Raw genomic sequence first — 24,448 nt, 5'->3', positions numbered from 1 at the left:
AAAATAACATGAAATTTGAAACTGTAGTCGGAATATAACAGAATGTAGAAAGTTGAGAGGGCGTTTTATTATTTAATTCCTATGTAAATTCTCTTCCACCAGGGGATTTTTCTCCATTTCTTCAGTTATTTTCCAACTACAGTTTCAAACTTCATATTATTTTCAAGGAACACCATATTCCTTGAAAATAACATGAAGTTTGAAACTGCAGTTGGAATATAACAAAATGTAGAAAGTTAAGAAGGCGCTTTATTAATTTTTTTTCCTATGTAAATTCTCCTGACCAGGGGATCTTTCATGGTAAAACCTTTTTTATATAAGTTGAGATGCCAAATGTAAACGTCAAATACGACCTTAAACAGTGTCAGATATTTGCAGGGTCATAACACTTCCTGTAAATTCATATCTGTTAAATAAATATATAAATACGATGTTGCGTTAATGAAGTGCTCGGCTCCAGCATCATTTCAGTTAACATTTTTAGGTTGTGACACCACAGAAATAGAATGCTTAAAGTATAATAGCTATATCTGTGAAACGTTTTGTGTTTATTTCTTTGATATTTATTTATATCAAATTTATATGATGCCGGTCATAAGTACAAAAAAATACGCTAAAGTGAAGTACTGTCCCCAAAAATAGCTGGATATATTTTTTTTCGAAGTTTTCCAACGTCGGGTTCTACGCTGGTGTGTAGTGACCCAGATAGCATCATTTAAAACACAGTCATATTTTTTCCTGAAATAGTTCGTTTCGGGATCCATTTGCGAACGCTGTCATAAATCTATATGTATATGTATTTTGAATGGTGAAGTCTAGCAGTTCATGAGTGCTGAGTAGCAAAACCCTATGTGACGTCACAGGCCCGAACGTTGTAAGAAAAGACTTCCCTAGAATCCAAACTTTAAAATGCATTTTACTAGGTTGACAAAATTTTACCAAAATAAACTAATTTTTCTCTACAGGGTTGAATGGTCTTTCAGGTTATTATATTTTTTTTGCCTTTAAACCATACTATGGGAGCTAAGTCGAATATTCAGTTCAGTGCGGCGGTAGGCAATAAATGGCAGCCACACGAAGTGAGTTGTCCTGTCGCCATATCAAAACATGTGAACTATCGAATTCAACATGTCCATAGGACAAATCGCGGCTTTAACCAATGAGTGTCTTAATAAGCATATGGCATACAAAATTTACAATAATTTAGCCTTTTCGGGGATGGCTCCTTAATCATAGTGCGTTTCCTCCATAGGGCAAGACAAATGAAGGACAACGGATTCACCAAGTCTATAAGCCCTAAATTTACAGCCCTGTCCAGTCATCTGGCTGTTTTCCCAATAAGATAAGACTGAATTATTGCCAGGTTACTGGTAATTTAGAAAACGCCGGAGCGTCCATTGGTGAAGATATCGTTATTGGCTTAACCTTTGGTTTTTTTCGTGTGCGTTATATCTTGATAAGCCACCAAGCTGCCCAGTGTGAACTTCAAACAAGACACAGGCTGTTTGCAAAATGGCGTTGCAGAATATGTCCGTGGTGGCACCCATCCTGGCTCTTGGCCTTTTCTTGACAATTCAGTGTTTCCAGCTTCCTACACCAGCATTACTGAAGGCCAGCAGATCCTTGTTTGAAAAACGAAAAGGAGACAGGTTAGAATGTTTTTATTTCTGTAAGCCTACACTTCATGTTTTCTTCTCTCTCATTGCTAAAATGTGTCGCCTATTAATCCCCGTTTCCACAATGCGATTTGTCACGTTGACTTGGGAAATTGGGCAAGTGAACTGAAAAAAGTGCAAGTCTATTTCGTCAGCCGCGTTCAAACGAGAAATGTCTAACGCTACAATGGCATGATGTAGTGCATGTTCTGTTTTCAATCCTTCTAATCGAATTCGACGGCTAGACTCAACAAACGCAGGTTGTGAACCACGGCTTTAATTTGTGTTTTATATTCATTTGATTGGTGTTTTACGCTGTACTCAAGGTTATTCCACTTATACGACGGCGGCCATCATTATGGTGGAAGGAAACACGGCTTTTAAGAGACACGTACACGTAGATGAGGTGATCATTATGATGAGGCGCACACACTCTGTCAAACATACATGTACATGCATCTCTTGTGAAATGTTCTATTTGATTCCTCATTTATAACCATATTTCTTGTTTCTTTGGGGGGGGGGGGATATGTAGAATTCCTTCTGACTTGATGATAATTGTTCTTACCAGGTCTCACTGGTGCTGTAAAAAGGATTTATCCCCCGTTGTCACTCAGTTCACGCGGAAACAGGTGCAGAGATACATCGTTTCCAAGAACTACACGTACGTCACGGACTACAAGCCATGTGACCCAAATGACGTGAACAACACGCTGCTGTTCTGTCCAGTTCACAAGACAGATATTGTGTACGTAAAAAGTACTTTAACTTGATTCAGAACGAAAATTTGAGACAAATTTATCGTCTTTTTAGGCCTGTGGCCATTATACGCCCTTAATTGTTTCTACGTGTGCATTGTTAAACATATTTCACTTCCGTTGCAGCTAAAATCAAAATGAAAAAATCTTGTCTAAAACAGTGTTTATATTCTAACGTTTTATTCAGGGGTGTACGGTCGTTATGATATACCTATTAGTATTGCTATTTTATAATCCTGCTTTAAGATGCATCATGATTCATATGTATTACCCATTTCGTTCCACTCAAACCGTACTATCAGAGAACGCTTACAGTGCAACAGTTCCGGCGTTTGCTTAAAGTGTTACCATAAACCTATGTGCCCGTACGATTATTAGAAAAAACACGGCCGTCACCAGCCTAGCCCTCGTTACTCTCCGTGATTGGTCCTTATGGACTGGTGATACCGCTGTTTCCGAATAATCGTAATTGCCCTCAGATTCGTGTCAAATATTCCGGTTTTGCTTGGCCAGACAATGAGTATCTCATTGTCGGCACTTCTTCATTAAGAGACTTTCTGGAAGAATAAAATGAAGTGGACTACAAAACCTAATGACGAGCTGTAAACAAACTTTATGCACTCTACTATTTCGAAATTGAATGACAATATTAATGTTGTTGAATATCTTAAATATCAATAAACTTAACACCGTTTTACCCAAATTACTGTATAAACTAAAAAAAATTACATTTAAATGGCAGGAAAAGTTCATTTGAGCCAAACTTATAGCTTTCTCGCTTGGCGTTCAGCATGAATGGGATAGTGCAGCGACTGGTTGACCACTAGACAAAAAAGCGGTGGAAATCTGTCCTGCAACAAGGAGAAAAACATTACACGCACATGCAGCCTAAGGACTCCTTCGTGGTCATACGACTGAAAAATTGTTAATTGTTATTTCTTCAGACTTAGGCATTTTAAACAGATAGACGTGCTCATATAATTTGGCAGTCCTTTGCAAATATACGTGTAACGGAGATGATTAGATAATCTAAAATTACTATATGTGCTGTTCATCTTCGTGTGTGCCAAAGTTCTTGTGAGACGCTTTTGTCACATAATGCCTGATTGTTGTTAGCTGTTTCATCTTATTACTGGGACGTTTCCAAATGTGGAAATTTCTATTTCACCTCTTCCCTATAGTATATTGAGAGAAGTCATTGTTTTCGCACTCCATTCCTTTATGTTTAGGTGGTATCGTGTGTCATGGTTTTCAGACATCCCTGTTGTTTAAGCTAACCTATCAGTCGTGGTTTTGAGGCAACCCCATCGTTTAAGCTGAACTATCGGTCGTTTCTTTTTCTAGCAGTACCATCATTTAGGATGAAGTATCTGTTCTGGTTTTAAGGTAGCCCTATCACTTAAGCTAAACTATCAGTCGTAGTTTTCAGGCAGCTTAATCACTTAAGCCGAATTATCAGTCCTGATTTTCAGACAACTCCATCACTAAAGCTGAGGGAGTATTGAGTAAAGTATTGTTCGTCTTTCAGGAAAACACCCATGTATAGGATGGTGACCGTGATGCTGAATCGCACGGAAACCCCGTCCTGCAAAGAGAAGGACCTGACCTGCTGTAAAGGTTTCTCGCTGTACCTGGATAACTGTTATGGTAATGTCGCAATTTTCAGATGCTCAATAAAATAAAGCGGCAAACATCGAGGGCATATGGGAAGAGATTGTAAAAGTTTAGCACGTACTGCACTATGATGGTGTTACCAGTAACATTCCGACTTGCATTACAAGTTTGCATGTTTAAAATGATTTCGTGGCTGATCAACTACATGTATACATGTACATGTGAGCCCAGTTAACAGAATCAACTCTGACTGTTGCAAACTGGGAACGCTAATTTGGATGAAGTGGAATTATCAATATTGTACTCTAAAAGTTATCCGGATATGGAAATTTGCCGCCAAAGCAAGTTACGCATTCTTACTCGAATGTGATTAATGCTAAAATTCATAAGGCTACTGTTAGAGTCTAACAGTTATATAAATATCAAAACATAGCATTGGCATTAAGCCAATTGTAAGTAGATGTCTAAAGTGGTTTACTTGTGGACACGATTTAGTGATTTAAAAGTTATCTGAAATAATTAGGAAAAATAGTGGAAAAGCCAAATTCTGTGATGATGAATTTCAAGATTTGTTTGATGAAATTTGATGAATTACATATTTATTTTAGAACCAGAGGAGTTGAAGACAATAAAAGCCCTTGCCCAGTTGGGACTGACAGGGTAAACCAGACAACATCTATGCCCATAACTGCGTTAAGCTGATGTCCAACCAAAGCGACAAACATTTGTAAATTGTATGAAATAACTGCGAATGAAATCTTTGCTGTACGCTGCATTACTTATTAAATATTTAAAAATCACCACATTTGAGGTGAACAAATTTCTTATGTATTTTCTTAGGGGGCGAGTAGCTAACGCGCAAGCGCAACACAATAATTCATGGACCTCTCACTGACGTGGTTACTGTGAGTTTAAGCCCAGCTCAGACTGGTTTCCTCTCTAGTCGTATGTGCAAAGCTTTGTCCGTAACATGCGTATGGTAGTGGTTTTTCCCCGAGCTTTGCCCGTTTTCCACTCACCATAATGCTGGACGAGGTTGTATAAATGAAATACTCGAAAGTACTCGAAATGAAAATACTAATGAGGACGACGGAGATCACAAATCAAATAGATAAATGAATTAATATTCTTTCTGTGACTTACAACGGTATGAGTACAAAATTATACACACATGCGTTTCACATCCGTCTCATTTATTCCCATTAATTTTCTCTATAGAACAAAGATATTCGGTTAATACCTGTCTCTAATGCTGACTTTCTTACACTCCTATTTCTGCATAAGCAGTTTTATCATCCATATCTACATCCTGTAAATTTTCCAGTCCATTTTTAAATAATTTTAGATATTCACCACCGCACAACTAGGCACTCTACACTAAATCTCTCTCTTTATTTGCCCTGTGCGCCAAGTGCCACACCAATGGCATAAATTGCTTCTCAGTCTTAAACTATGTCCGTCCGTGTCCTCTTACAAAGAGAAGCTCGGGGAGACCGAGGTAAGGTGAGCCACTGTCTACAAAGTGTAATCAGAAATACACAATATTCCAGTTTATCAAAGTATGCTGATTTAATAGCCATTTATCAATGCATGCACAGGACAATAGATCCAAAGTCAAAAGTGCTGGATTTGTGGATGAAGTAAGTTGGTCCATAAGGTGAGGTAAGTCGGGCCGCCACATAAAGAAGCAAGTACCCTTTATCCGTTATTAAATAAGCTGTTTCATGTAAGCATTATTACATTTACTAAGCTGCAAGTATCTATGTTTGGTTCTTTCAATGTCAGACTAGACGCGCATTGTAGCGCAAGCTTTTCACTGTTGTTAAAACGACAGATAAGCAATAATTAAAAAAGACAGTACCTTGAAGATCATGAAAGAAAAGTTTTACAAAGACTGGATAATGCGCAGTCGGTTAAACGTGCCTGCTTTATATTGTAGTTTTGTAGGTCCCACGGGAGTAGATAAATTTGAATACATATTTGGGCAGATCCGACAAGTGTGGTAGGCTCAGGAAGAGTTTGAACAATGTTATCATTTATCAATCAGGTTACCTGTTGACAAAGAAAATCAATGTTTCAGCTGCTTCCGAAAGAATACATACTCGTTAGTACCATTTTCCTCGGGCTTATCTTAGGTTTATACTAACCAGAGTTGATCTGAAATCAGACCTCTTCACCCTAAATTCAGTGAATAACTAGGATATGTTTAGGCCCACATGTATATCACTGACAAGATGAGAAATGTGTGACCGCGGAAGATAAAAACCAAGCTGTATAAACATATTCCACAAATAACCCAGATATCAACATCAAAATATGTCAACAACAGTCTATGGGGTAAGTTGGTCCATGGCTCATCTTACCCCATCCTGTATGGTTCATCCTACCCGATCTAACCGCACGACTACTTTTTTCTTGAGAGCTACAAAACTAGTAATGCGAGTAAAACTGATTTTACATCACAAACCCAATGATTAAAGTGTATGGTCTTAGATGTGAAATTAGTGTCAAGCTAACTCTTATTTGTCTTTTGACCAAAAGAACACCTACCTGTTTCAACAGTATTCACTGTAACAAAAAAATGGAATTTGTTGTTTTTATTTCCCGTGATGTTGACAGATGCTATTATGAATCTAGGTGGAAAAGAATAGCATGTTTTTGACAATACATATGGTGATTTTGTTTGCGTTGTACATCCTGATGCTGTCCTTTAGGATGGGTCATCTTACGGTTCGGCTCAACTTACCCCGGTCGCTCCTATTTGAAATGGTGACTTAGCCTGTATTTTCTCCCTTATACTCTACAATGAGTCGTATTTATAGGCATAACACTACAACTGATTTTCGCCTTTATCTCAGTTTCATCAAAACAGGTTTTATTAGAATTTTATCATGAACAGAACAGGCCCACAGGGTTTTATTCTCACCTTTCCAACTGACATATTGTGTAAACAGGTTGTATGTATTTATTTATTTCGTTGATGTTTTACGCCGTACTCAAGAATATTTCACTTATACGACGGCGGCCAGCATTATAGTGGGTGGGTTGCTGCAGACCTTTTCACGTACGGCCGGAGAGGAAGCCATCATGAACTGGACTTCAACTCACAGCGACCGTATAGGTGAGAGGCTTCTGGGTCATCACGCTGCTCAAGTGTGCTAACCAAGTGCGCCATGGAGGCCCCTGAACAAGTTATAAATACCTGGTGAAATAAAATATCAAATCAAATCACACAGTAACCTGCAATACAGACATAAGAACTGGCAGGTGTGAAATATACATTTACAATTGTTTCCTGTAATACAAACTTAGTCACATGCAGGTGTAAAATGTACATATACCATTACGTAACACTAACATAAGCATATGATGATGTGACATATAAATGTGGCAGTTTTTCCTGTAATAAAAACATATTCACATAGAGGTGAGAAATATAAATGTAGCGCATTTCCTATGGTAAAACATAAGTACATGCAGGTGTGAAATATGATTTTGAGAGTATTTCCTGTAAACTTATGCAGATGCAGGTGTGAAATATAAACGAGGCAGTATTTCCTGTAGACTTAAGCATATGCAGGTGTGAAATATAAACGTGGCAGTATTTCCTGTAGACTTAATCATATGTAGGTGTGAAATATAAATGTGGCAGTATTTCCAGTAAAAAATTAAACAGGTCGAGATGAGAAATATAGATGTAGCGGTATTTCCTGTATTATAAACATAAAAACATACAAGTTTTATGTATCAGTACGGTAGAAATTCCTGTAATACAAACTTAAACACATGTAGTTGTTGAATATAAATGTAACAGCATGAACTGAATACAAATGTATACAGGCTAATGCATCTGCAGGTCTGCAAAATACGTACATGTTCACCAAAAAAAGAATTCGAAACACAAACGCTGAGTAACCTTAAATAGGGTACACGTAACTTCTGAAAAGGTCTTTCCTTGTCGTTTATGGTAAATATTTCATGGATATCCTTGCGGTTTGTAAGCAGAGGAAACTTTGTAGAACATATAAGGGAAACTTCTGCATATTTGGAACAAGACTTTCAAACTTGCATTCTTCTTGTTTCCTCGCCTGACCATCAGCGGAAGTCATGTATTGATTGATATCATACATGTATTGTGTTATTGGGTTGAGACCTTCACTGCTCGCTATGCCCAGTGAGCTGAACGGAAATATGCGTGAATTTTAGATCAGTTTGCTGCATATGGAGACATCTCCCTAATATGAGTGAATTAACATAGAAGAATGAGAAAAAAAGGAAAGAAACGCATCGGAATTCGCCAAAGAACTTCATAACATAAACCTTTTGTCGATTTTTGCGTAACAAGATGCGAACTGTTGATCGTATTTGTTAGGGTAGTGATCGTAGGTACACGTTCCCCGCTCCTCACATGATTTGGTTGATCCGTGGCTTAGTTGGCTAACGTGCAAGCGCAGCGTAATGACCCGCAACCTGCGCATAAGGGATGGGGGTGGGGGGGGGGGGGGCGTTTCCCCTGGGCTCTGTCCGGTTTCTTCCCACCATAATGCTGGCCGCCGTCGTATAAGTGAAATATTCTTGAGTACGGCGAATCAAATCAAAAATAAATAACTATATACATGTAGTTTTGGTGGTAGGGCAAAGCAGTAGTTCAGACGCAAGGCAGCGTTATAGAAGAGTGCTGTGTGTTTACTCAGTTTGGAACCAACTTGCGTAAACCGAAAATGTTGAGCGATCAAACACTTTATTGATCGGTTTGCCTTTAGCTTGGAGCCTGCAAACAATGTAGAAAATAACTGCTTTTTCATACTAAGACATTTTTCATTACTTATACATATTGACTATATTTGTCACGTCCAACATGCGTGAACTCGTTTTTTCGTGTTCCTCTAACAGGGTTCGGCGATAGGAAATACAAGTAACTTTTCGATGGCAAATATTTTTAGCTCAGACAGGAAGGCTTTAGACCGCTTGGTATGCTTAGTTATATTCTTTGTATATTCTTTCACTCTAAAAACGGATATTACGTTAATTGTAGCATATCTTGTCCCACTGAAACTTTGTTACTCCGGTCAGCTGGTTATTTCTTCGCTACCACTTTCTGACAAAGACATTACTAAACACGGCAAATTCTGTTTTCTTATAATGGGCCATTAAGTTTTCTACCTACAATTTAACAAACAAATTTGCATGAAAGGTGTTAAGACCCAATAAATTATACATTGTCCCATCAATGAACATTATGAAGATAATTCTTTCATTGTTGTAAGACAGCCAGATGTTTCATAAGTCATCTATTTGTTCAATGTGGGCAATTTAAGTGGTTGAATTGGTATCGCCAATTATACTTTATACTGATATGATGTCTGGACTATCAGCGTTGGAAGCCGACCATCTGCGCTGTTCTGAGACATGTGCGTACGTGTTTGTCTCGGTGAGTACAGCAACATACGGAATAACACCTGTTCACAAGGAGCTTTCCTCCAGGACTACGTGAAGGCATTTGCTTGGTTACGGAGTCTTGTCTTCAGGTTGTAGCCTGGACACAGCGGCGTCATGGTGGCCCCCAAGGCGGGCTCATCTTGTGCCACGGGCTGTGGGATCATCATCGGTGTGCTGGTGGCTCTTCTGGTTTTTGTTGCCGGAGTCTTGCAACATTTGGATAGCCTCTATAATATAGGTTTCGATCTTGCCAAGTATTACTCCTATGAGGAGATCTTGTTTAGGAATTTGGACGTCAATGAGGATGGCTGGCTCAGCTTGGAAGAGTTCGCCGCTGTGGCTCATAAAATTACACCTATGGTAAGACTAGACTATATTTGGTAATATACATGATACGCGCATGTAGGGAAGTTACAAACGGCTTTAGTTCACTAATCTTCATAAAATTTGCGCATTGCCTAGACGTCGGAGTGGAAGGGGTGGTTACAGAGGGGGCACTGGCCTACCGTGTCCGTACCGAGGTGAGGCAGAGAAAAATGGGAAGGCAGCCGTCACTTCCTTCTCCCCGCATGGTCATGGAAGTTTTGGGTATACGTCGTCTATTACATGTATGTATGCTTTGGGTTATACGTCGTACGTGCAGTCACATTATGCTGATATCGGGCCAAATAATCATGTTTACTTGCTCTAACCTCTCAGAGCTGAGCGCCAAAAGACGGCGACAAGTACCGTTTCAAAGTCTTTGGTATGACCCGACAACGGTTTGATCCGGAGGTCTCCCGACTTCGAGGCCGACACTCTAACCATTAGGCCACCGAAAAGGACTTTACAGCGTAAATCAGTCAATCCATAATAAGTAATGCATGATCAACAAATCATATAAAAGCTTCCCACTTATTCCCAGCATTGGCTTAAAATTGTTCAAAGCAGGTCAAGGATTGGGGTATTTGGTGGTCCCAGGAGCGTCACCCAGTGTCTTACTGGGTGTCTTACTGGGTATCTTATATGGTGTCTTACAGGGCATCTTATTTGGTGTCTTATCACGTGTCTTCTCGTGTGTCTTAATGAGTGCCTCCAAGCAGTTATAAAGTCATATTATGAAACTGACGATGTACTAGCCGCACTAATGTGGATCAACTGATCTAACGATCTAATGTGACGAGCAGGTCAATACGGCCGTACATTGTTAAATCTAGTGTCAGCTTCACTGGTGGAACTAACGACGTACAAGCTTATGTGTGTACATTGTACACTGGTACACCAAGACAGTCATATGGTTTACTTTTGGCTTATTCAGTTGGAGAGCTTTCAGCACCTTTAAAAATGTCTGTAGTCATTTTTAGACCTGTTGGTTCGGGAACTATTGATATAAAAAAGGGCTATAATGATTACCATATCGCGTATGCACAGAAATATTATCTTGGTAGCATATAGGATAAAAGATGTCATTACTGTCTGTAGCCCGTGCTAGTAATACTTGTACAATATCACGAAAATGTACGACATATATGCGTGGAAACTGACATTGGTATACCAGCCGTCAGCCAATAAGGATATCCCAGGTCAATAATCGTAAGACCAATTCCCAAAATGACGTACAACGCAAACCATCCAAGAATTAAGTATGTTTATAAAATAGGACGGAATCATGCAAAGAGAAGCAGTCAACAGTTATCAATGATGCAGAAAGACGCAACGTGTGTTCTAGGCGTCTGAGTGAAATCAGCACTCAAATGGTGTACCGTGCTAGAATATAAGTTCTCATTAACAAAATAAGTATCTCAGTTGCTCAGTTGCGCTCTGATTACAACTGTTCATATATTCAGACTGACGATCTAATTCCGCACGATTAATACATCGTCCCTAGCCCCTGGTTAAGCGGAATTAGGCATAATCCTAAAGCAGAGCGCCAGGGATTCTGGACGCTCTGTCCCTATTTACTTACAAGACAACTATACTTACTGTAAAACTTAAGAAACTTAAAGTGAAGACTTTTGCAGTAATAACTTGTGGCGTTGAGTGAAATCGTCACGCAACACACAGGATCTAACACATACCACAAGGCGAGATAGGTACACGCCATATGCAGGACCCGAAGTAAGGAAATTTTACAATGTCAAAATTGAAACTATCCCTCTTGTAGTAAAGTCTGCGAGAGAGGAAACCGTTTTGGTCTTTGTACAAATACAGATCTAGATAAGATGTACCATCTGTGGTTTCCTGTAAATCCAACGAAGGTGGGTAAATATCTATCACAGCTTTTGCTATAAATGGATTATTCAGAGTTAACAGATTGTCAATATACCATTTAGTGAATGAAAATACGAGAACAATTTGTACTCATCGAAATATGCTGAGCTTTAAGGCTGTCCTCAAGATTATTTCACTCATTTGATGGCAATGTTTCTGTTGTAGCGTGGCGAACAATGATCAGACTTGACCCTTGTCGGTGTAGAATCGTCCTGAAGAAGAAATGCTGTTTCGCATTTAAGTTTGCTATAGAAATTTAGACCGCAATAAAACGATACCCAGACTCGAATAAACTTTATACTTTGAATTTCAGCAAAGGGAACGTGTAGACATAGAAGAGAAAAACGTGACTCTAGAGACATTTTTCCAGCCTTTGGATATGTCCAGTTTGAGAAGTTTTTCCGATCCGGAATCTCAGTCTCAGGTAAGTCTTTATTTTTGTACAGGCCACAGTTGGCGTCGGTACCATGTGTGTAGCTGAATCACATATAGCAAGCTGAGGTAATGCTTTCCAAACCTGGATATATATGTTGATAACATACAAAGTGGTTTCTCATCGCCCTGCCTCAGATAACAGTGAACTAGAGGTTGCAGCATGCTACCGTATGCTGTTCCATGGGATCCACAAACCAGTGATGTAGTTCACCAGATGAATTCTGCTGGAAAAGGGGGAGAAAGTGGTCAAAAGTTATGGAGTTTGCCAGTCACCCGCCAAATGTCGGTGCTGTAGACGTACTTTGAGCATTCTGGTATCCTTCACCCATAAAACTGACCTTCATCAATAGTTGGAGTGAAAAATTGAGTTGTGTATGGCACTAAACAACAATTATAGATAACTAAATAACTAAATAAATAAACTCTAAATAAAACGCGCAGAATGTTCACATCATGAATAAATTAGTACAAAATGTTCTCAGTCATTGACTAGCTCAGATCCAGCAAAATTACGTTGTACTTCATGCAAGACAACAAAAAAGAGCACTGAATACCACTTTTAGTCGCAAATGAACGGAAGCAGGTGACCTTGTTGAGATTCTTCGGGATACCCCCTCCCCCCCCCCCCCGAACTACATGCTTTTAACGTGCAAGTTATTGATTGAATCACAAATATTTATTAACCGTGCATATATAGAGTGATATATAATACATTGTCAGACACGACAAAGAGGACTGTACATATGCAGAATAAGGGATTAAGAGGAATCCGTCGATTAATACATTAATACATGGACTTGCCTGCTTTATTATAAAGAATATTTCCCATATCGTGGGCCCTCTCTTTGACGAATTTAAGTCTTATTTGGAATATATTTCACAGATGAAGACCTCCATAGAATGGCAAGGCCTGCTCCAGTGGAAAACCGCGCCACAAACACAGCTGAATACAACAAATAGGAAGCTGTCTTTCTTCCTTCCCCAAGCAATGTCCATTGACGTGGGAGTTCCATGGCCGCTTTTTCTCACGAGTGACGTCATGGAAGACGCGAACATGCGCTATGAGCCGCCTCCGTCGCAGGGTATCCAGGCTGTCATAGAGGATATTCTAAGCGGACTTCACCCAAGACCGTTTCTACAGCTACGCTTTGGCCCCCAAGGTGGTCACGCTGTCCTGAAAGAAAAGTCCCTTAAACACTTTGACATTGCCTTCAGGTGAGTTGACATGTGTAATAAGGATTCGTGTCAGAAGAAAAACCGTTAGTGAGCTTAAATGCATGGGTTTGCCATTTGTAAGATACGACATTCTGTATATCTGACAACATACGCGTTGTCAGACATTCGTATCAACTCCCATTCCTGTACATTTAATGTACATATTTAATCGTAAAATGATATAAGTTGACTTTATAGACGAATGTTTCACATTCACGATGTTATTTTCCCATAATGAAGTCTGCACTAGTTTCACACCGCTTAATACTAATTGACTTGAACGTCTTACTGTTGAAATCTTTGTTTTATTTGTGTTTTATCTTAATACATAAAAAATTAACTAATAATGAACTAAATAATATTTATTTATGAGCCTATAAAACAAGGCTTGCAATGCCGGGTGGGAATAACCCGACAAACCCAGTTTACCAGTGTAAGTTTAACTCAGACAAGATGTTTCTAATTTGCTGCTATTTGACCGCTGGAATAAAAGTCTGATTGAGGTAAGTTGACAAGAGGTGTATTTCACCGGTTATGTGTGATTTTTCCAGCTATCACACCGTCGACGCTGCTCTAGTTACACGTAATAAGGCTGTGGCAAAGTTACCAAGAGCTTTATATAGGAAGTCGACCATACCCTGTGACTCTTTGGTCGTCATATGACTGAAAAGTTGCTAAGTACGACGTTAAACCTCAAGCACTCACTCACCATATACTGTGTTCCAAAAAAAAAATCATCTTATCTTTTTAGGTTTCACGCCGAGTTTCAGTTAAACACTCCACCAGCACCGCCGTTTTGGTTCACGCCTGCGCAATTCTCCGGAAATGTAATTTTGTCTCATAATGGCGAGGAGGTTAAACATTTTCACATATATGTTCCAACAAAAAGACATCTCAATGTTGGTACGTATTCAATCAAAAGTCACAGTTTATAGCTTTGATCAATAAAGTAATGAGGCTTTACTGCAGGAAATTTGGAGAAAATTAAATTGATGTACACGAGATTATGTAAAATTTATTAGTTTTTATTGAGGCAACTGTTTAATATTTGAAATTTGTTGTGAAAAGATCCAAACACATCAGGTTTGTTAACGATCCTTTATTTCTTTGTTTACATTTTTTGACATGTTTGGTGTCGAATCTCAGGAATAGTTTTACTAATGCGACAGCTATCATTTATATGTTTGCTGTAAGATTCCAACCCTTTCTCCAGGTAGGAGTGGCCTATTCATGGATATTAATGCAACACGTCAGCACTGGAAATGTGATTTTAGGGTTAGGAGATAAGATTCATGTTAGGGCTAGACGTGTTTCGTTAATATTCATAAACAGGCCACGCCCACCTGGAAAAGGGGGGAGGAATTTTACCATTATCCAGGTATATGAGTGCAGGAAACCGTTGGGTTCGGAATAAATGTCCCCCTTTCACGGGGTATCGGGCAAATACTCGGACCTAATGCCGCTGTCCAACAAAGAATTGAGTCTATAACCTTGTTCCTCATTGTTGGATAGACTGCGATGATAACAACGATTTAGTGTAACAAGCTAACGAATGCCTGGGCTACTTTGCATGAAACGATAGTCAATGCTCCTTGCATGGCTAAACTGATAATGGTGTTGATAAATATTTCTTTGTTATACTGAAAACAATGAATTTTGAGAAAGGCGAGTGGTCTTTTAGATTTCATTGATGTTTCACGGCACACTCAAGAATATTTCACTTATACGCCAGCATCATCGTGGGAGTCTTTTAGATTTGCTTAAAATCGAAAAATGTGTGGCGTTATATATTTGAGTAGTGTGAGTCTGTTGAGTTCAAATGTGAACGTAGGACTAGAACGAAGTGTTGCTGGGATAAAAAAAAAATGAGGCTTTTTAGTACGTGAATATAAAAGTTCTAACACAAATTGCATAAAATGCGATATCTAAGAGAATATATAACATGAAAAGTAATTGTACTTAAGCTCAGTATAAACCGTTTTAAGATCTGCCAGAAACCAGCCGATGATTGTGAGTTTCCCTTGGACTTTGCACGCTGTCCTACCATAATGCTGGCCGCTGTCGTATAAGTGAAATATCTTTGAGTACGGTGTAAATCATCAATCAAATAAATACACTGTAAATAAATAAATAAATAAACCGTGTACACATTTTAAGGTGCTTAATGGTGTATTAAATATCTCAAGGAAAGCAAAAAGGGTCCACGCCTGTGCATAATTTGCTATGATCAATATCATAATTTTATAAAAAAAAATTCTTGTGGATAATAGCCACAATATAGTTGAAAGACTGCCAATGTGGCGCTTAACCTCATTCATTCCACGGTACAGTAAAACGTACGAGAAAAGTTCTGAAAGCAACCTGCGGATGGTCGTCGGTTTCCTCCTTGCTCTACCCGGTTTCGTCCCACCATAATGCTGGCTGCCGTCGGATAAGTGAAATATTCTTGTGTACGGCGTATAAACACTAATCAAATAAATAAAATCAAATGGTAGAACAGATGGGAAAATCAGGGGAAGACTACTCCAGTTGCCATAAGCATTTTCTGTTTTTTAGATATGGAGATCGTGTCCAACATGGACTCGCCTGAAAATGTACTCGCTGAAATTGGTTTCATTCCTCAAATGGAAATTAGGACGAAGGACACGTCAGATTTTGAAATTTCCAGAGAAGACGACGCCAATCTATGGCGCGAATCCATTACATCTGAAGAAGCGGATAAGATCTTAGACAAAGCCTTTAATCCATTCAAACAGGTGAGAGAGTAAGTTGATACCTGCTGATTAATTAGCTGATGGTCGGCCAGACAGATGTGCCTCGAGTGTGCAGGGAAAAAAACCATTATAGGTTAAACTGTACAGTCTAGAACCACATCGGGCCTCCGTGGCCTAGGTGGTTAGTGTCAGCGCGGAGCAATGATCCTAGGGCCCTTTACCAATGCCTTTCATGTGACTTCAAGTCCTGCTCATGCTGGTTTCATCTCTGGACGAACGTGCATGAGGTCTTCCAGCAACCTACGGATAGTCGTGGATTTCGGCCGGGCTCTGCCCGGTTTCCTCCCATCATAATGCTGGCCGCCGTAGCATAAGTGACATTTTCTTGAGTACATTGTAAAACACCAATCAAGTAAATGAAGAGAAAAAAGTTTGTAGAATTAACAGAATTCTCTATGTTTTCTAGGTGATGGAAGATTATATAGTTTATGTTATTGCTTCAGACTATTGTCTTATATTTGACAGACTTATTCAGATTATTCCAACAGTATTATATTTTCCATAACATACATGTCATATTATTTTGGAGTATAATATAATCTGTTCTAACGTCTGTTAGAAAACATTCTATTAACTTAAATTTCACGGATTATTTTCACGGATGCAGGGCGCCGTAGTTTATCTGATTTTTATGTATATAGCGCTTTGTGGCCATCAAGTGAACTTCTACATATCTTTTAAAAAGTTGCAAGAAATCTGTGATATATAATTACTGTTATCCGTTTTGCGGTTTGAGGGGAATTCCACCACTGCTAAATTTATCATATGGCATATGTGATTCAGGGTTTCGTTAAGTTTTTCCTCAACACCATTCGGTCACAGTTTTCTAAGTAAACTTCTCTTGATATGAGTGCGAGTACAGTGGCGGATGAGTACGAGTACAGTGACGGATGAAGTTTAAATGTAACCTTAGGTATTTCATAGTTCGGGGAATCCGTATACTCTAGAAACTCATCGTGGTCCTTCTAGCACCTTCATACCAAATCACAGCCGCCTTTTTTTTTACCTTAAAATATACCAACAGAAAATAAACCTATCAGTAATCACTGGCATATTAGATGGGTGGACCCCCTATATGTCTTTTACAAGTTATTTGGTAGTATGAATACTATCTTTATTAGGCAATAAGCTTTCTAGATACGTATAGCAGAGATTCTAGTGCTGAAAACAGGCTGAAGATCATCCAGAATGTCGAACTACCGATTTAGTGCCTGCCAGTTAGGTCGCAGTTTGAGTGGCCTGCGCATAATTGTCAACACTAGACTCTCTGCTGTATCCAGAAAGTGTGACCCCATAATAACAATAATTCTGTTCATCAATTATATATGTTTAGTAAATGACTTTTAGTAAGTGATTCTCTGCAAAATATCTTTTATACGAATAGGTGGAATACTTACCGTTTAGAGAAGCGTTCGAGAGAGCCAGAGAGGAGAGCAAACTGGTGCATTCCATCGTGCTCTGGGGGGCATTGGATGACCAATCATGCTGAGGTAAACAACCCAGGTTACAGTCGCGTTTGGTGTGCGTTATTTGACAGGACTCTGTTGGCATAACGGTTTAAGGATTATTAGCATGCGCAAACGTACATCCCGCTTTTTCTGATTTGAATTTAAATTTGCCAGGTACCAGGGGCTCACTTGAGACAAGTACATGTATGTATTTTTGAGTAGGCCTATGACGCAAAACACTAATAAACTAACAATATATATATATATATATATATATATATATATATATATATATATATATATATATATATATATATATATATATATATATCTGACTTGACAGTGGTTATCAACTATATAATCACTTCAGGAACATACGGGGAAATATCAAAATATAGAACAATTTATATGGAAAGACTACTAAACTGTTTTGAAAATCAGTTGGATTGTTTTCTATAGAATCACTGGTGTCAGTGATCGGGACTTTTACTTGATATAGCTCGTTTCGTTCAGCGAATGGATTTGTGGATCTATGTAGACATGCAGAAGTGTAGCAATGTGTGTCCTTAGTGGCAAAACCGGATGTGACGTCATGTGTGAATTATGGACATAATGACACAGAGACCACTGTAGAATCCAGTGTTTCAAATGAATTTTACTTGGTTGAAATAAATTCTTTCAACACTACAAACAACTCAACCTATTACTCTGAGTAGCTGTCTTTCTTCTAACGAATTCATCACGCTGATGTTTTCTTTACCCTTAAAACAAATCTAATATTAAAATTTTGGTTTGTTCATTAATCTGGCTGATATATTGTAACCTTTATGTTTCACTTTTGGGATAGCAACTGTTTGGCACAAACACCATAACGTACTTATTATTCACAATATAAACTGACCACTCTTTGTTGTTTACAGTCTCAAGCAAACACATATAAGACTATAACGATATTAACACGATCAGATTACATTTCCTGGAAAGTTACAAGAGCAGTCGTTGTGTGAGAATAACGGATATAACCGATCTCTCCAATTTTACATATAGCTGCGTGATTACGCAGGCCTTTTCAAAACGCGCTCGCTCCTTTAGTACTTTTCTTTCATGTATAGATATAAGAAGATCCCGTTTTGTACTCACAACAGAGAATATGTTATGTTTGAATGGGATATGTACATAGGCGAAATTATGTAGGGTTATTTCCCTTAGCTTAACAATATAGGCTGATGAAACAAGCATAGAGAATTTTGAATTTATAGGCCTATACATTCATCGATGTTCAGTGTATATCTACCACGCAAAGTCATATTTCATCCCCAATCGTCTTTCATACTCCCTCAAAAATATAATCCGGGTGCGCCCTGTTAAATTTAGCAGAAAGTCTGTTATAGTGTATTCATGTTCTATTAATTCAACATTAGTACTGTATTATAGACTAACCGGGTATTATGTTGAGCATTTCTCAGTATTATGTTTTATCAGAATACATTCTACTATCATTCACACAGCAGACTTCCTGTTAATATTTTTTTTAATTTTTAATATAAATTTGTATTTCATTTGTAAGCTGACCCATTTTTCGATGGGAATCTGGGATGCGGAGTAATTTAATAAACATGTATATAATAAAGAAAAAAAATGATTATTTACGTGGGAGTTATCATCCTGATTGGAGAAATAAGTCAAGTATTTATCTCTGATTCAGCTTACACTGTATCATAACTGGAATATATGATAAAATGTAAATATATATATATATATATATATATATATATATACTCGCAAATTTGTTTCACGGGAATGTATGGGAATCCGATTATATATATATATATATATATTGTTTCACGGGAATGTATGGGAATCCGATTATATATATATATATATATATATATATATATATATATATATATATATATATATATATAATCGGAAGAAAATTGGCACGTGGTTCACAAAATTTGGGAAAGATAAATTTATGTAATGTTTGGAAAAGTGGGTTCTGCTGTTATCCATCAATAATCGAGTAATCTAGACCTGCATTATGGACTGCCGGGAAATAATTGGATTGTTTTGCATTCCACAGGTTCGGGGCGGACTCTCCGAGCCTCTGCTCTGAAGAGTTCGCCCGTTGTGTCCATGCTGCAGAACTACTTTGTTAGTACTTGGTCTTTGGAAGCAGAGATCCAGGAGCTGACAAAGAGCTCTGAGGAGCCAGTAGCCACACTGGCTCAACACTCGCTGGAGGCATACACGTGAGATAATTTGTGATTATACCTAAATTAATGTGTGACTACACGTGAGGTAATGCGTAAATACACCCTGACGTTGACGTCGTTGGCGTCCAGGAAGTTCTGCACAGTTCGAGCTGTATGGGGTCTGGCATTGTCATGCTGGTACAGGGCACCACCTGACTGCTTTTGAAGGAATGGTAAGACGACAGGACGTAGAATTTAATCCTAACAACGTTGAACTGTTAGGTTCCCGTAGATGATGACCAGTGGTGTTCGTTTCCGTCCACAAATCCCACCCCGCCACCAAATGGTACCACCTCCTGGACGCATGGTACAGCAGTTCGTTCGTCTCTTCGACGGTAAACTCGCTGTCTGCCATCGGCTCGGAACAGGCAGAAGCGGCTTTCATCCGTAAAAACAATACGTTGCCAATCAAGTGGCTGCCAGCGGCATACAATCGCAATCGCAGTCGCGGCCTATCGCAACCTCTGGCGACGATGTTCGGCTGTCAACACCTGCCCTGTGAAAGATCGATAGGCCCTTATTCCGTAAGCCATGAGTCTCCCGGACACGGTCTGCCGACTGACCCGGTGACCTAAGGCATTGATTGACGATGACGTCACTGTCAGGAAGCGGTTTCTCAGGTGTGAGATGCGCAGGTACCCGTCTTCTCTGGGCGTAGTTATTCTAGGCCTGCCTGTTCTTGGCCTGTCCGATGTCTACCCTGTCTCTCTGTAACGTTTCATCAAGTTTGACACACACAAGAGGAGCCGAAGGTCCTTGCAATGTGGGCATGGGTGGCTCACATGGATACCATACACAGAGCCCTCTCGTGTTGTTCTGGAGTCAATCGAGGCATTACTTTGGTGGTTATTAGTCAGTATGCAAATCAAGCACACTGTGTGTAACGTTTTACACGTGCAGTTGCGGCAATCCATGGGTCACGTGATTTTTCAACTTTCTCCGTTGTCTCAGACAAATTCGTGCGGGCGTATATGACGCTTGTCGCACACGGGAATATGCTTCGTACAATGTTTTCCTATAATAATTTGATATTAATTTGCTGAAAAGGCTGGTTAAATTCAACTCACGTAACGTTTCTTTTGGCCGTCAGTTTACTATCATATTTCATTCAATACATATCTTTGGACTTAAACAAGAAATTCACATTGAAATATATTTATAAGACATGCATCACGTTCTTATTTAGAACAACATAATGCAAAGACGAAAAATGTGATCCTATATACCTACCATACAAACATACATACTTTCAAATACCCTCTTCTCCTCGAAAAAATATTAGACCATATTTGCAAATAACTTTATCACGTTCTTTCATCTGATATTTGCATCGTTTTCTTCTCCTCTAACTGTTGTAATATGTGTGGTATGGAGTCTGGTTTTGTTAGATGTGACCTTGTGTTAGGAGGATATATATATATATATATACATATACACTGTTTCTGTTTAATAGGAATCAATTATTAACCCTCACTGAACTGAATACCCATGAACATTCCATGGCTTTTGGCGTGTCTTGTCCCGTGTCTGCATTTATTATCGATTATCGGTATATATTGACTTGCATTTCTATATATTACATATACAGGTTTCCGGTCCAGATCAGTGTTCACCACATAAACGGCACTGTCGTGTACACGGAAAACCTGAACTATTTGCTGGAGAAGCCTACAGATACTGATATGTTCATGAAAGACGGGTACGACACTTCTTTTTAACAATTCCAAAAGCCAAATCTGACATGTTCAAGGCAATAAAGTGTTGTTTGTTTACCGTAACGGTTGCCATAACAACACATATAATCAGACAAGCACTCCTAAAACGGAAATGTTATGGATAGTTTGAATAATGTTTAATCCAACATTTTCGCAGTGATGGAGGAGGGAAAGAGTTTACAATGTTGAAACAACGCTTTCTTGAGTGTGAGAAATTTAACTGTTTACAAAATTGTAAGAAACTGATTGTACAGTAATCTAACAGTGTTCTAATGTCAAAGTTCTTCCGTTGCTTTCTGCATCTGTGTGATTAGTTTTTACCGTATAAACGTGAGAAAAGTCTTGTGATCTATTGGCTACATTTTGTTAAAACTTGCAAACTTTCATTAGGCGTTGAAACATTTAATGAAGTTTGTGCATAGTACACTTACATTTTAACGCATTCTACATGATTTAAAGGCTTATGGAAACTTCAGAAATTTTAAAATGTTTCTTTATTGTATGTAGCTTTGTCCACGGTAAGAATTGTTAGAAAAGATAGAAAAAATAAATAGAGAGAGAAACCATTAGAATTTATCAGTTGCCTCTGGAGAACATCCAGAAAATATATCGGAAAAGAATGCCTTGTTTTCCTTTTTCCCACAGGAAGAACAAAATTAAAAATTTTGGTGCGTCTATCTGAATAAAAATAATAAAATTTATGCATTAATCTGCGATACAATTCGCCAAATATGAAACAAAGGTTTTTGTGTAAGTTTATATGTAAGATGGTCGGAGTATAATAAAGGCACAGTTATAGCTGAACTTAAATAGTTGACCGTTCTTGCACATGTAATAGCATCTTCAGTTAGCGTTGATTTGAATGTCGTTTCCAGTTTTCAGGACAATATTTCGTACAACTACTATCAGCTACTGAAGAAGAGTCTAGAACTGTCTGGCACCGACTTTTAAACAGCCCGGATATCAACGAGAAGACAGCGCATGAGCACTCTCCTTCCAGATCTTTTCAGCGAAGAAAATACTTGTATATTCAAAATCATGTGAGCGAGTGATTAAGGCCTTATTTATATACATGTAAGCTTATGTTTGCTTACCTGGTTGATTGTTGTGTTAAATGCCTGTATACGTTTTCACATATCAGTGTATGTCATCATGAGGGTTGTATGAAGAATGGTTAATGGCGGAATGACGTGTATCTGTCTAAACTCCCAGTGACTGACGACACACTGATGCATGGCTTAACTATCGCTTTACCTTCTCATTTGCTGCAAATGCACTGATGGTTTAAACGTATCTAATAGAACCGACATACAATTAAAAAATAACAAAAATATTATTGATTATGTTCACTGAATACTGTGACCTCCAGTGTGATCATACACGATGCGATGTTTTAAAATATTACGCAGATTTCAGTGTTACTTTTCTCATTCAATAAGTTAGAAATTTTCAATTACAAACCAGCCACCAATATACTCAGAACGGCTGGCTCTCGTTGGAACCACATTAATTTAGAGGCTCCACAATCTGAAACAACTTATGATACAAACAACGAAGTGCCGATACATTGAACCGATTCATTAAAACCAGTATTGCTTTTTTTTTTCTTGTTTTTACGGGAAAATGTTATTAAAGGAATCAGTTTTCTACCTTTGAAAATTCAAAACCAAATGCATTTATTTAACCATCCAAATTAGTCAGGTCAGCATACCAGACCTGAAAGCTTTTCCAGTAGAAGGTTTATGCAACATGTCTGTACATGAAGAACGCGACTGGAAATGAAAGCCTGGCGGTCTATGGTGCATAACATTGCATTGCAAATTGAACTCTTGCCAGGTCCCAAACATTTGTAAATTATAATGCATGGGGAGTTTTCAACTTCGCCAGCCTTGGCATTAACCTGTGTTCACGTGAAGTAATTTGTCGTCATTTCAATGTTAACATCCTGTTACACTCATAATATAAGCGTACGTGGGAAGGTCTGTCAGTGACATGCGGATGGCCGTAGTTTTCCTCCGGGCTCTTTCAGGTTTCCTCCCACCTTAAAGGTGTGAGTGAAGCATTCTTGAGGACGGTGTAAAACACCAATGAAAAAAATTTAAAAAAAAAACAACTATGTTTGTCAACAGGAATTGAGTTATACAGTGTTTATGTAGTATTCTCTTAATTTAACACATACATTTATGTCAGGTAATTCCCATATCCCGTTGGCCTGCAGAGGCTTGTCTTTTATTTTTAATGCACCTGATGATATCTAATAAAGTATTTACCCTATATGAAAATCTGGTTTTGCTTTAAACCAAATGTATTCCTTTAAAACAAGTGCATTATTTCTGGAACATTTTAATCCGTTGGATTTATCGGACAATATGCAAAACGCTGCAAAAGAAATGCCCGGTATACTTCATGCAGGAATGCTGATAAACTATATCATAAAACTTGGTGTGCCTAAGGTCTTGTTGGACAAAGCCATCACAGACTAAGTTGATTGTAACAATTTACAGCATTTTATTTTCAACAGGATTATAATTATACGTTTATTAGTACGGTGACTTGCCAATAGCTTTATCACATATACCCATGGTACACTAAAAATACAATCTGATAATTTTAACAGAAAGCCTGTTTGTCTGAGTGATATTCTGTTATAATAACATAACTTTCTGTCATGTTCAACATAATATCTTAATTAGCTTAATAGAATCTTTATGTTGAATTAAGGGAATATGCGTGTTCTCTAACAGAACAATCTGCTGTAAAAACAGAATACATTCCAACATCACTCAAACAACTGACTTTCTGTTAAAATTAACAGATTAATTTTTTGAGTGTATGAGTGGAATATTTGTGAGTATGAAATAAAAAATTATTTTCTGTATTAATTTACAGT

At 38.3% G+C, this 24,448-nt stretch overlaps 2 protein-coding genes across 2 annotated transcripts; both read left to right on the top strand.

Annotated features, from left to right (window-relative positions):
* Nucleotides 1-1,489: 1,489 nt before the first annotated feature.
* On the top strand, nucleotides 1,490-4,825 carry LOC135471976 (uncharacterized). The gene is made up of 4 exons (XM_064751445.1): nucleotides 1,490-1,649; nucleotides 2,227-2,403; nucleotides 3,942-4,060; nucleotides 4,636-4,825. Exons 1-4 carry the CDS (start codon nucleotides 1,513-1,515, stop codon nucleotides 4,689-4,691), a joined length of 489 nt encoding a protein of 162 aa, XP_064607515.1. The 5' UTR covers nucleotides 1,490-1,512; the 3' UTR covers nucleotides 4,692-4,825.
* A 4,755-nt stretch (nucleotides 4,826-9,580) lies between these two features.
* On the top strand, nucleotides 9,581-23,625 carry LOC135470693 (selenoprotein N-like). Its single transcript, XM_064749728.1, has 9 exons — nucleotides 9,581-9,826; nucleotides 12,030-12,140; nucleotides 13,035-13,366; nucleotides 14,118-14,269; nucleotides 15,923-16,122; nucleotides 17,525-17,630; nucleotides 19,672-19,840; nucleotides 21,432-21,542; nucleotides 22,434-23,625. Exons 1-9 carry the CDS (start codon nucleotides 9,581-9,583, stop codon nucleotides 22,507-22,509), a joined length of 1,503 nt encoding a protein of 500 aa, XP_064605798.1. The 3' UTR covers nucleotides 22,510-23,625.
* The last annotated feature ends 823 nt before the right edge of the window (nucleotides 23,626-24,448 follow it).

Source organism: Liolophura sinensis, chromosome 7, assembly GCF_032854445.1.
Source record: "Liolophura sinensis isolate JHLJ2023 chromosome 7, CUHK_Ljap_v2, whole genome shotgun sequence".
Lineage (NCBI taxonomy): Eukaryota > Metazoa > Mollusca > Polyplacophora > Chitonida > Chitonidae > Liolophura > Liolophura sinensis.
This window is presented reverse-complemented; position numbering and strand designations above follow the sequence as displayed.